The 13438-nt window shown below is 35.7% G+C and overlaps 5 protein-coding genes across 5 annotated transcripts; 3 read left to right on the top strand and 2 right to left on the bottom strand.

Moving 5' to 3' along the window:
• The first annotated feature begins 1381 nt into the window (after positions 1-1381).
• LOC137922875 (chorion class A protein Ld2/Ld41-like) lies at positions 1382-1924 on the top strand. The gene is made up of 2 exons (XM_068765968.1): positions 1382-1432; positions 1556-1924. Exons 1-2 carry the CDS (start codon positions 1382-1384, stop codon positions 1922-1924), a joined length of 420 nt encoding a protein of 139 aa, XP_068622069.1.
• A 2489-nt stretch (positions 1925-4413) lies between these two features.
• Positions 4414-5062, bottom strand: LOC137922996 (chorion class B protein PC10-like). The gene is made up of 2 exons (XM_068766115.1): positions 5012-5062; positions 4414-4896 (listed from the first exon to the last, which is right to left on the bottom strand). Exons 1-2 carry the CDS (start codon positions 5060-5062, stop codon positions 4414-4416), a joined length of 534 nt encoding a protein of 177 aa, XP_068622216.1.
• Positions 5063-6429: 1367 nt separating this feature from the next.
• LOC137922997 (chorion class A protein Ld2/Ld41-like) lies at positions 6430-6970 on the top strand. The gene is made up of 2 exons (XM_068766116.1): positions 6430-6480; positions 6602-6970. Exons 1-2 carry the CDS (start codon positions 6430-6432, stop codon positions 6968-6970), a joined length of 420 nt encoding a protein of 139 aa, XP_068622217.1.
• A 2749-nt stretch (positions 6971-9719) lies between these two features.
• Positions 9720-10344, bottom strand: LOC137922998 (chorion class B protein PC10-like). The gene is made up of 2 exons (XM_068766118.1): positions 10294-10344; positions 9720-10202 (listed from the first exon to the last, which is right to left on the bottom strand). The coding sequence occupies exons 1-2, from the start codon at positions 10342-10344 to the stop codon at positions 9720-9722; spliced, it is 534 nt and encodes a 177-aa protein (XP_068622219.1).
• Positions 10345-11664: 1320 nt separating this feature from the next.
• Positions 11665-12207, top strand: LOC137922873 (chorion class A protein Ld2/Ld41-like). The gene is made up of 2 exons (XM_068765966.1): positions 11665-11715; positions 11839-12207. The coding sequence occupies exons 1-2, from the start codon at positions 11665-11667 to the stop codon at positions 12205-12207; spliced, it is 420 nt and encodes a 139-aa protein (XP_068622067.1).
• The last annotated feature ends 1231 nt before the right edge of the window (positions 12208-13438 follow it).

Raw genomic sequence — 13438 nt, forward strand, 5'->3', positions numbered from 1 at the left:
AAACACCCAGGCTTTTGTAAAGAATGCACATACATGATAAGACGAAATACAATAAAAATTATATAAATATTAATTGCTTCATCGCAAAGCTAAACTCTACGTTAAAAATGACTATTGTAACTTTTCTTTTACGAAGTCAAAATAGTAAAGAGGTAGAAAATGTGGAGAGATATATACCTTTTATACACAGGAGCAAATAGATACTAAGTAATCGAGTATTTAAGACATTCCTTATTGTTTAGTAAAAATGATATAAATGTGGCCCATTGCCAAAGGAGAATTGAGTCTAAATACTTGCTTTGCAAAGTGGGGTGGGTCACAAATTAATTTTTCGAATTGTAAATAAGAATAACCTCCAAATGTCACCGCTATCCCGCAAGCTAATACAACGATAGTCCAGAACCAACTTAAACAGCTTAACATCATAATTACGGTCTGGGGACGACCTACTATACGATACCTTTAATTTATATTTCATCACCAAGTACCTATGCAGTAATGTTGGATTAAGGAATTCTCCCGATATTTTAATGAGAGTAAAAGATCGGGCTGTTCTTCGATCGCGTCATAAACATTCGAATCGAAATTCTTAATACCTAACGAGTGACAGCTCAGGCCGAAACATCGAGTGACGTGAAGTTTCCCGCCTTGCGCCCACGACACTGCCAAAGAACATCCACGAAGCGACATAAGATCGTCGAACATTTAATTTAACCTAAGCTGAGGCACCCGAGACCGTCCTCTAGTTATGGTACTGTACAAATGAAAGTGCATAATTGATTATTGGCTTTATTTATTTACGAGTATTAAGCCAAAATATATCAAAATCGAATGTACGAAAGTAAATAAAAAAAAAAGTGTTATTTGACTGCTTATTTACGGTGTTTACTATTCTCGACATCATTGTATTATAATGATATTAAAGAAATTATAATTAAGTTCTAGTACCCAATTATAATGTACTATTCAGCAGCTAAAATAAAATGATAATTGCAACTGATTTACTTTTGGTAAATAAGAGCTCTAATTATTTGTTATATGTCCAGTAATGGTTTGTTTTTTTCGGTCGAAAATAAATCTTGTTACTCTACATTGAGACTTCAGAAAAATAGTTTCCAAAATTAATCAAAGTTTATAGAGAATTCAATAATATTTATTTGTATTTACCCACACATATATGTAGTAAACATACTTCTAAAATGTCATATCTTAAAGTAATTTGTTTTCTGCTTTGTGGCATGTTTCTGTGTACAGTATCACACGTATTGTAATATTTAATTGCGAAATTATTATATTTTGTATAGATGTTCATTATATATAAAGAGTTCGCTTCATGTTACAATCACTCTGAACTCGTCCAGTCGGAAAACAACTCTCAGCCATGTCTCCATTCGCCTTCTTGTTGCTCTGCGTTCAAGCTTGCTTGATCCAGGTGAGGTTTTTAATTTTAATTATTTTTATAAATACTTCTAGAATCGTTGATATTTTTCTATTAACTAGATATATGTATTAGATCATTAACAACCAATTTATTATATTATTTGTGATATTCTAGACCGTGTTCAGCCGTTGCCTTGGACCCGAATTAGGACTGGGCTTCGCTCCTGAATTCGCTGGTGAATGCGGACTTGGATACGGACGCGGTTTAGCCACTGAATTCGGTTACGGACCTGGTCTTGGTTACGGATACGGACTCGCTGCCCCTGCAGCTCTCGCTGGCCCTGCTTACGGAGGCTCCGGTGTCGGTGATATTGCGGTCGCCGGCGAGATGGGAGTTGCCGGTACCACTCTGGTCGAGGGACAAGTGCCGATCCTTGGTGCCGTCAGATTCGGAGGAGATGTCCCGGCTGGCGGTGTTGTCTCCATCGCAGGACGTTGCGCCGGCGGCTGCGGCTGCGGCTGCAACGGCCCTTACATGTACTGATTGATATTACGTGACTACATAACTACGTGATCGTAACAATTTTCAATGAATAAAACCAAATACTAAATGCATCATTTGATTTTTTTATCTATTTTAACCTTGAAAATAATAAAGAAACAAATACCTTACAAATAGAGGTTTAAATAAATTGGGTGTTTACTTGAAAAATAATGGAAGATATAAGTATTTATAACATTTGTCTTGCATTGACCGAAAATAGGTGTAAGAGGTCAAGAAGGGTGAAACTATAGCTCAATATCTATCAAACTATGCACGGAATACCTTATTCAAAAAGCTATGGCACTTTAGGCATTACATTTTAATATATATAAAACAAGAAATTCTTTATTAGGCAACTGTTATAGGCTTAAATTTTTAAATCTTGTTGAAAGTCGTGACATTAAAAATGGAGGTACAATTTTCATTTCTATTTAATACTAATACAACATTTTATTGTAAAAAGTAACTAACTTGGAAACCTATCTGGCAAGGCATAAGTATGTAAAGTTTCTAAAATTTTCAATACTTGTTAATAAAAGTAAACATTAGGATATATTACACTGTAGAGACTCATAAAACTGAACTGCGGCCCTTTTCTTAATCATTTTGTTTATATTGTTGTTACTTATTTATAGGCATTGAGTTTTTTGTAGAACATTTTGCGCAGTACTATAATTAGTTAAGGAGTCGATATGCAAGTCAATGTACGTGGGTGGGCCTTCCAGTAGGTGAACTGACGACATAGTCAAGGCTATGGGCATCGCAAGACCGGGCATTGTAACGATCTTCGATTTTGGTATAGCCGACGCCTTACAGTGGACATCAATCGGCTAACAGGCTGATGATAATGATGATGTCTGTTAAAATTTAACTATTTCTGTGTGTAAAAGTACACACGGGTGTCTTCCTATATTTCTTTCCCATAAAGAATAAACTTAATTCCAATGGCGTATAACAGGAATAAAGAATACGATAGCATTTTCTTAATGCGCACGGCTTTCATAAATGCTATGTAAAATAAAAAAGGACGATGGTCGATTTAAACGATAGACAAGGGTAAATTTACTAAGAACTTGAAATTAACTACGTAATATAACCTGAATACCAAAGATACCATATAAACAAGTGCTTTTTTAAACCATGTAATATTAACTTTTGTGATTCATACATTTTATAATATATATTTCTATTGTAAAAATGTAAACAATTGATATCTTTTGTTTTATTCTTTTATCAATTTTTTAAACTTTTTGTGGTTTTTAATTAAATATTGAAATTTAATATTTTTAAATTACACGTAAATATTTATAATGAAAATTTTTGTGTTTGCTTTTTCTTACAAACAGCGTTTTTCATAAGAATAAGACCTCAATCTTTTATGTATCCCTGAAACCATTGCTTTTCTATGGGGTGCACTGTTCATTAATTGACGCCAAATAGGCTGTATATACAATCCCCCTATAGTGAATTCAGCGAAAAAATTCTCATCTCTTGCGTTCCATAATAGCTGACGTAAAAATGCGACATTTTGAACTTACGGTGACCTTTCATCACTATAAAAGAGAATAATTCCTTGTCATTTAAACGGGTTAAGTTAAAATCAAAAACTTATTTAAATTTTTGAATCACAGGAGCTTACACAAGATATTTTTTTTAATTTGGAAGTTTTTTAAACACAAAGTTCTAAATAATTTACAAGTAATAATTTATAAGTAATTTTTGATTATACCTCGTATGTAGGCAACTTTTTCAAAACGAGTGACTAGGTATCAAACACGATGGCCATCCTAATAACAGCAGATTTTTTATGAATAATGTTTAAGAGTATAAATATATGAATAAATTTAAGAACATTAATTAACATAACAACAGTAATAAAAAAAACGATATCCAATAGGTTAAAACATTAGAAACATGGATACCCATGCTCTACCTTTTTCTGAGCTTCTAAAAATTAGAAATACTTTTGTGAGCAACTGCTAACGATTTAACAATACCCTTCCGAAGTATATCTTAAATATGCAAAAAAAATAATAATTAAAAAGTTTATTAAGCGACGTTGTAAAAAAATTCTAATAAGTTTTCTTCGTCGCCCACTGTAAGCCTTCCCTAAAAAATCAATGGGATCACAGTATGGCATTATGGTACGCAGAGGATGCTGCTGCCCATCTTTTGGAGACTTGTTAGTGAGCAGATTCTAAGATTCTAAACAGATCATAATAATCTATATAAATGACTAAATGTGAAAATGTGTAAAGAGAAATAGGCCAGGGTATCAATGACACAAGTACTGAATGGAAAACTCGAAATAAACACGTAATTGCGTGATGAAGAGGTGCCAAATATCAAATAAGTGCAAAAGTACAGAGCTTTTCTTCGTGTATAAACTAAACTTAAAAATGAATACCTTGTCAAAGGAATTGAAAAGAGTCATGTTGATGCATACAGAATTTTTAATTTGCAAATATCATTTGGTCAGAAGTAATTTTTCAGTAAACACCGCATCCACAGCCGCCGAAGGCGCGGCCGGCGATGGCGGGGCCGTAGCCGATACCGGCGGCGAGACCGGGACCGTATCCGAAGCCAGCGGCGGCGGGGTAGCCCCAAACGGGGCCGGCGAGGTCTTCGCTGATCATGCCCACGGCACCGTCGCCGCAGCCGTAGGAGACAGCACCGGCACCAGCGGTAGGCAGCGCGCCTTCCAGACCGACGGTGCCCAGGAAAGGCAGCTCGCCGCCGACGGCCAAGATACCTCCGATCTCGTTCTCTGAGAGCACGGACAGACCGACGGGCGGGATGGGGGAAGCGCTAGACACAGCGAAGCCGCCACCGCTGGATGTTGGCACGGCAGCTAGTCCGCAGCCGGCTCCGTAGCCAGCCCAGGGAGCGGCGGCGCCGAAAGGAGCGGCGGCCATCAAGGGAGCTTCATAAGCCAACCCAGCGCCCAATCCGCCGCAGTAAGCAGAGATGCTCTGAACAAAAAAGAATTAAGTTTTACAACATCTTAAAGACAATGCAATAATATAAATTATTGGTTAATATAAATTATTTAACGAAATATGACTATGAACTCTTTAAACTACATACCTGAACCAAAAACGCTTGAGCGCAGAAAAGAATGATTGCCTTGGCGGTCATGTTGGCTTTGCTTCTTTAAAACAAATGTAAAGTTTAATTAGTTCGTGTGGTTTATATAGTCTTAACATTAAGTAAAGCGAAGGCAATTGTGAGCATATTAGGCAATCTAAAACACCCAGGCTTTTGTAAAGAATGCACATACATGATAAGACGACATACAATAAAAATTTAATAAAAATAATTACTTCATCACAAAACCAAGGTCTACGTTGAAAATGACTATTGTAACTTTTCTTTTTGCCGTAGTCAAAATAGTAAAGAAGTAGAAATTTTGCAGATATATAAAATAGATAGATAGATAGACAGTAGCAAATCAATGCTCAGCATTATATATGAATGTGACCCACTGCCAAAGGAGTATTGAGTATAAAGTATAAATTGATGTGGGCGAAAAGAAAATTTTGCGGATGTAAATAAGAACGACTTTCAAATGTCTCCTCTATTCCGAATGATGATATAACGATAGTCCAGAACCACCTTAAACGGCTTAGCGGCCAGATTACGTTCTGAGCGCAGTCAACTGTACAATACTTTTAATTTTAATTTCATCACTAAATACCAATGCGGTAATGTTCGATGAAGAAATTCTTCCGATAATTTAATAAAAGCAATAGATCGAGCCGTTCTTTGATCGCTTCACAAACATTCGCATAGAAATTCTTAATACGATACGAATGACTTCTCAGGCCTAGAAGTCGAGTGTAGTCGAGTTTCCCGCCCTTGCGCCCACGACACTGCCAAAGAACGTCCACCAAGCGACATAAGATCGCCGAACATTTTATTTAACCTAAGCTGAGGCACCCGAGACAGCCCTCTAGTTAAAGTACACAAATAAAAAGACATAAATGATCATTGCATTATAAGGATATTATAGAGTCTATAATTTAGTACTAGTAAATAGATCTTATATATTGTACAATTTAGTAGCGAAAATACAATTATTAATGCAACTGATCTACTATTGCTAAAAAGGGGTCTGCGTATTTGTTACTATTAGTATTTTGTTCTTCGGTCTAGAATAAAAGTTTTGCTTGTCTACATTGAGTCATCAAAAAACTACTTTCGGTTATAAATCAGAGTTCAAGGTAAACTAAATAAAATTTATTTGTATTTACGCACATTTATCTACAAAGTAATTTTGTTTATTATTATCATTAAAAAATATACTTTTTAATTACATGCTTAAAATGTAACATTTTTGAAGTAATTTTTTTCCGCTTTGTGGCATGATTCTGTGTACAGTATCACATATTGTAATATTTCATTGCGAAATGATTATAGTTTGTATAGAAGTTCATTATATATAAAGAGCTCACTTCAATTTATAATCACTCTGTACTCATACAGTCGGAAAACAATTCTCAGCCATGTCTCCCTTCGCCTTCTTGTTGCTCTGCGTTCAAGCTTGCTTGATCCAGGTAAGGTTTTTAATTTTAATTATTTATATGAATACTTCAAGAAGCTTTGAAATTTTTTTTTACTAGAGATATGTATTAGATCATTAACAACCAATTTATAATATTGTTTGTGATATTCTAGACTGTGTTCAGCCGTTGCCTTGGACCCGAATTAGGACTGGGTTTCGCTCCTGAATTCGCTGGTGAATGCGGACTTGGATACGGACGCGGTTTAGCCACTGAATTCGGTTACGGACCTGGTCTTGGTTACGGATACGGACTCGCTGCCCCTGCAGCTCTCGCTGGCCCGGCTTATGGAGGCTCCGGTGTCGGTGATATTGCGGTCGCCGGCGAGATGGGAGTTGCCGGTACCACTCTGGTCGAGGGACAAGTGCCGATCCTCGGTGCCGTCAGATTCGGAGGAGATGTCCCGGCTGGCGGTGTTGTCTCCATCGCAGGACGTTGCGCCGGCGGCTGCGGCTGCGGCTGCAACGGCCCTTACATGTACTGATTGATATTACGTGACTACATAACTACGTGATCGTAACAATTTTCAATGAATAAAACCAAATACTAAATGCATCATTTGTTTTTTTTTATTCTTTTAAACCTTGAAAATAATAAAGAAACAAATACTTTATAATTAGAGGTTTACTTTGAATTATATTATAATCAGTCTTAAATAAATAGGGAGTTTACTTGAAAAATAATGGATGATATATGTATGTATATCATTTTTCTTGCATTGACCTAAAGTAGATGTAAAAGGACAGGAAGAGTGAAACTAAAGTTCAATATCTATCAAACTTTGTAAGGAATACCTTATTCAAAAAGCAATTGTTCTGGAGCTATTGAAATTTTTATATATACATATATATTTATGTATGTAAATAAATCAAAAATTCTGAAAAAAACTTTTTACAGGGAATACTAAATTACTAAAAGCAAAAATTACAGTTTAATCATTATTTTATTATATTTATTTATTAGGTAACTGTTATATACTTAAACTTTTAAATCTTGTTGAAAGTCGTGACATTAGGAAACATTAGGATATATTACACTGTAGAGACTCATAAAACTGAACTGCGGCACTTTTCTTAATCATTTTGTTTATATTGTTGTTACTTATTTATAGGCATTGAGTTTTTAGTAGAACATTTTGCGCAGTACTATAATTAGTTAACGAGTCGATATGCAAGTCAATATGCGTGGGTGGGCCCTCCAGTAGGTGAACTGACGACATAGTCAAGGCTATGGGCATCGCAAGACCGGGCATTGTTACGATCTTCGATTTTGGTATGGCCGACGCCTTACAGTGGACATCAATCGGCTAACAGGCTGATGATAATGATGATGTCTGTTAAAATTTAACTATTTCTGTGTGTAAAAGTACACACGGGTGTCTTCCTATATTTCTTTCCCATAAAGAATAAACTTAATTCCAATGGCGTATTATGGGAATAAACAATACGATAGCATTTTCTACTGTTATAGACTTAGTAACGGAATTTATTTAGAAGCGCAGATCGAGCTAGTTACGTTTTTCGAATCGTTGCAAGTTAGTATGATGGATGGCTTCGTGCTTGTGCTATAAACCGCAGCCGGCAGTGTGAGAGTGTTTTATCGATTAATATTTGATTCAAGATTTGTTTCGTTTTTATAAAATGTGCACGGCTTTCATAAATGCCATATAAAATAAAAAAAGGACGATAGTCGATTTAAACGATAGACAATGGTATATTCACTAAGAACTTGAAATTACCTATATATGGTAAACCGAATACAACAATGATACCATAAAAAACACGTGCTTTTTTAGAGCATGTAATGTTATCTTATGTGATTCGTACAATTTACAAAATATATTTTTATTGTAATAATGTAAACTAATGATTAAAGCACTTATGTTTAACTTTATGACTTTTAAATCGCGTGATGACAATTTTTTTACCTTAATGTGGTTTTTAATAAAATATTGAGATTTTATATTTTTAACGATACATAAATATTTAAATCGCCACGGTAATACAATTTCTGAACAAACAGTACAAGGTTTTGCATTATAAAAAATTGTTTTTCGATAGTGTGTACTTTTCATTAATTGACGCCAAATAGGCTATATATTCAAATTCTTCTATTAAGAATTCAGCGAAAAAAATCACATCTCTTGCGTTTCTTAATAGCTGAAGTTTAAAAACGCGACATTTTGAACTTACGGTGACCTTTCAACACTATAAAAAAGAAAAGTTCCTTATCATTTAAAAGGGTTAAGTTAAAATCGTAGGCTTATTTAAATTTAGGCTTATTTAAACAGGTTTTAAAAAAAGATTTTTTTTTAGCTTCGAAGTTTTTTAAGCACAAAATTTAGAGTAATATACAAGTTTGGACTCCCTTTGAGATGAAGTAATATTTTTATAATACCTCGTATGTTGGCAATTGTTTCAAAACGAGTCAGTTAGTGTCAAACACGATGGCCTCCGTAGTAATAACAGCAGATTTTTAATGATAATGTTGTTTAAGGGTATAAATATTTGAATAAATTTCAGAACATTAATAAATAAAACATTACAATTGATAAAAATACATGTTCATGAGTCTAATAAAACAACAGAAATAAGGATAACCATGCTTATACCTTTCTCTGGTATTCTTACAATTAGAAACACTTTTGTGAGCAGTTGCGTACAATATCTCAAATATGCAAAAAAAAAGTTTATTCAGCAACGTTGTAAAAGATTCCTAATAATTTTTCTTCGTCGGCAACTGTAAGCCTTTCCTAAAAAAACTATAAAGTAATATGCAATAATCGCCACGCTTGGCAGGCGGGTTCAAAATTGCAGTAGTATGGCATTATGGTACGTAGAGAGTGCTGCTGCCCATCTTTTAGAAGCTAGTTGGTGAGCAGATTGTAAGATTCTAAGCAGATCATAATAATCTATATAAATGACTAAATGTGACAATGTGCATACAGAACTAATCTAAAGTATCAATGACACGTGTACATATGTTTGTATATACTCTTTGATTAGGTGTTTAATGGAAAACTCAAAATAAACCCGTAATTGCCTAATGGAGAGGTACCAAATATCAACTTAGTGCAAAAGTATGGAGCTTTTCTTCATACATATGACTCATTGAATGTTTCAGTTAGTATTGCAAATTACTTAACTTAAAATTACAGAATAGAATTGAAAAGAGTTATGTTGATCCATATAGAATTTTTAATTTGCAAATATCATTTGGTCAGAAGTAATTCATCAGTAGACACCACATCCACAGCCTCCGAAGGCGCGGCCGGCGATGGCGGGACCGTAGCCGATACCGGCGGCGAGACCGGGACCGTATCCCAATCCAGCGGCGGCGGGGTAGCCCCAAGCGGGGCCGGCGAGGTCTTCGCTGATCATGCCCACGGCACCGTCGCCGCAGCCGTAGGAGACGGCACCGGCACCAGCGGTAGGCAGAGCGCCTTCCAGTCCGACGGTGCCCAGGAAAGGCAGCTCGCCGCCGACGGCCAAGATACCTCCGATCTCGTTCTCTGAGAGCACGGACAGGCCGACGGGCGGGATGGGGGAAGCGCTAGACACAGCGAAGCCGCCACCGCTGGATGTTGGCACGGCAGCTAGTCCGCAGCCGGCTCCGTAGCCAGCCCAGGGAGTGGCGGCGCCGAAGGGAGCGGCGGCCATCAAGGGAGCTTCATAAGCCAAACCAGCGCCCAATCCGCCGCAGTAAGCAGAGATGCTCTGAGCAAAAAAGAATTAATTTTTACAACATCTTAAAGACAATGCAATAATTTATTACGAAATTTAACTATGAACGCTTTAAACTACATACCTGAACCAAAAACGCTTGAGCGCAGAAAAGAATGATTGCCTTGGCGGTCATGTTGGCTTTGCTTCTTTAAAACAAATGTAAAGTTTAATTAAATCGTGTGGTTTATATAGTCTTAACATTAAGTAAGGCGAAGACAATTGTGAGCATATTAGGCAATCTAAAGCGCACCGGCTTTTGTAAAGAATGCACATACATGATAAGACGAAATACAATAAAAATTATATACAAACTAATTGCTTCATCACAAAACCAAGCTCTACGTTGGAAATGTAACTTTTCTTTTACGTAGTCATAATAGTAAAGAGATAGAAAATGTGCAGAAATATATAAGATAACAGGAGCAAATAGATATACAGCAATGGAGTAGTCAAGACATTCCTTATATTTTAGTAAATATGATATGGGTGTTGTCCCACTACCAAAAGAGCATTGAGTCTAAATTCTTTCTTTAGTACTGTAAAGTGAAGTGTGTTAGTAATTATTATTGCGAATTGTAAATAAGAATGACCTCCAAATGTCTCCGCTATCCCCATTGATGATGCAACGATTATCCAGAACCAACGTAAACAGCTTAACAGCCAGATTACGTTCTGGGGGCGACCTGCTATACAATACCTTTAATTTTAATTTCATCACCAAGTACCAATGCGGCAACTGCCAAAGAACATCCATCAAGCGACATAAGATCGCCGAACATTTAATTTAACCAAGCTGAGGCGCCCGAGATAGTCCTCTTGTTAAGGTACTTTAAAAATGGAAAGGCATAATTGATTATTGGCTTTATTTATTTACGAGTATTAAGCCAAAATAAATCGAAATCGAATGCACCAAAGTAAACAACAAAAAAGTATTATCCGTCTGCTTATTTAAAATGTTTAATATTCTCGATATCATTGTATCATAATAATATTAAGAAAGTATAATTAAGTTCTAGTAACTAGTTATAATGTACTTTTCAGCAGCTTAAATAAAATGATTAATGCAAATAATTTACTTTTGGCAAATAAGACCTCTAATTATTTGCTATATGTCTAGTACTATTTTGTTTTTTCGGTCAAAAAAAGGTCTTGTTACTCTACATTGATACTTTAGAAAAAAATGTTGGAAAATGAATAAAATTTTAATCAGAATTGAATAATATTTATTTGTATTTACTTACACATATACGTAGTAATTATATACTTTTAAAATGTAATATGTTGAAGTAATTTGTTTTCTGCTTTGAGGCATGTTTCTGTGTACAGTATCACACGTATTGTAATATTTAATTGCGAAATTATTATATTTTGTATAGATGTTCATTATATATAAAGAGCTCACTTCAATTTACAATCACTCTGATCTCGTACAGTCGGAAAACAAATCTCAGCCATGTCTCCATTCGCCTTCTTGTTGCTCTGCGTTCAAGCTTGCTTGATCCAGGTGAGGTTTTTAATTTTAATTATTTTTATGAATACTTCAAGAATCTTTGATATTTTTCTTTAAACTTAAGATATGTATCATGTCATTAACAACCAATTTATAATATTATTTGTGATATTCTAGACTGTGTTCAGCCGTTGCCTTGGACCCGAATTAGGACTGGGCTTCGCTCCTGAATTTGCTGAGGAATGCGGACTTGGATACGGACGCGGTTTAGCCACTGAATTCGGTTACGGACCTGGTCTCGGTTACGGATACGGTCTCGCTGCCCCTGCAGCTCTCGCTGGCCCTGCTTACGGAGGCTCCGGTGTCGGTGACATTGCGGTCGCCGGCGAGATGGGAGTTGCTGGTACCACTCTGGTCGAGGGACAAGTGCCGATCCTCGGTGCCGTCAGATTCGGAGGAGATGTCCCGGCTGGCGGTGTTGTCTCCATCGCAGGACGTTGCGCCGGCGGCTGCGGCTGCGGCTGCAACGGCCCTTACATGTATTGATTAACATTACGTGACTACATAACTACGTGATCGTAACAAATTTCAATGAATAAAACCAAATACTAAATGCACCATTTGATTTTTTTATTTATTTAAACCTTGAAAATAATAAAGAAATAAATGCCTTACAATAAGAGGTTTAAATAAATGGGGTGTTTACTTCAAAAATAATGGATGATATATGTATATATAACTTTTGTCTTGCATTGACCGAAAATGGGTGTAAGAGGTCAGAAAGGGTGAAACTATAGCCCAATATCTTTCAAACTATGCAAGGAACACCTTATTCAAAAATAACGGCACTTGAGGCATTAAATTTTAATATATATAAAACAAGAAATTCTTTATTAGGCAACTTTTATAGGCTTAAATTTTTAAATCTTGTTGAAAGTTGTAATATTAAAAACGGAGGTCATAATTTTCATATTTATTTAACTATATAGTTAGTATAATAATACTAACACAACATTTTATTATAAAAAGTAACTGACTTGGATACCTATCTGGCAAGGCATAAGTATATAAAGATTCTAAAATGTTGAATACTTGTTAATCAAAGTAAACATCTGGATATATTATACTGTAGAGACTCATATAACTGAACTGCGGCCCTTTTCTTAATCATTTTGTTTATATTGTTGTTACTTATTTATAGGCATTGATTTTTCGTAGAACATTTTGCGCAGTATCTTAATTAGTTAACGAGTCGATATGCAAGTCAATATGAGTGGGTGGGCCTTCCAGTAGGTGAACTGACGACATAGTCAAGGCTATGGGTATCGCAAGACCGGGCATTGTTACGATCTTCGATTTTGGTATGGCCGACACTTTACAGTGGACATCAATCGTCTAACACGCTGATGATAATGATGATGTTTGTTAAAATTTAACTATTTCTGTGTGTAAAAGTACACACGGGTGTCTTCCTATATTTCTTTTCTATAAAGAATAAACTTAATTCCAATGGCGTATTTCATGAATAAAGAATACGATAGCACTTTCTATTTTTATAGACTTAGTAACGGAATTTATTTAGAAGTGCAGAGAGAAAACTAGTGACGTTTTTTGTATCGTTGCAAGTTAGTACGATGGCTTCGTGCTTGTGCTATAAACCGCTGCCGGCAGTGTGAGAGTGTTTTATCGATTAATATTTGATTCAAGATTTGTTCCATTTTTATTAAATGTGCACGGCTTTCATAAATGCCATATAAAATAAAAAAGAGCGATAGTC

The sequence above is a fragment of the Battus philenor genome, unplaced genomic scaffold (assembly GCF_028537555.1).
Source record: "Battus philenor isolate CCGP_79_NKW_IND1 unplaced genomic scaffold, ilBatPhil1.0.hap1 SCAF_20, whole genome shotgun sequence".
Lineage (NCBI taxonomy): Eukaryota > Metazoa > Arthropoda > Insecta > Lepidoptera > Papilionidae > Battus > Battus philenor.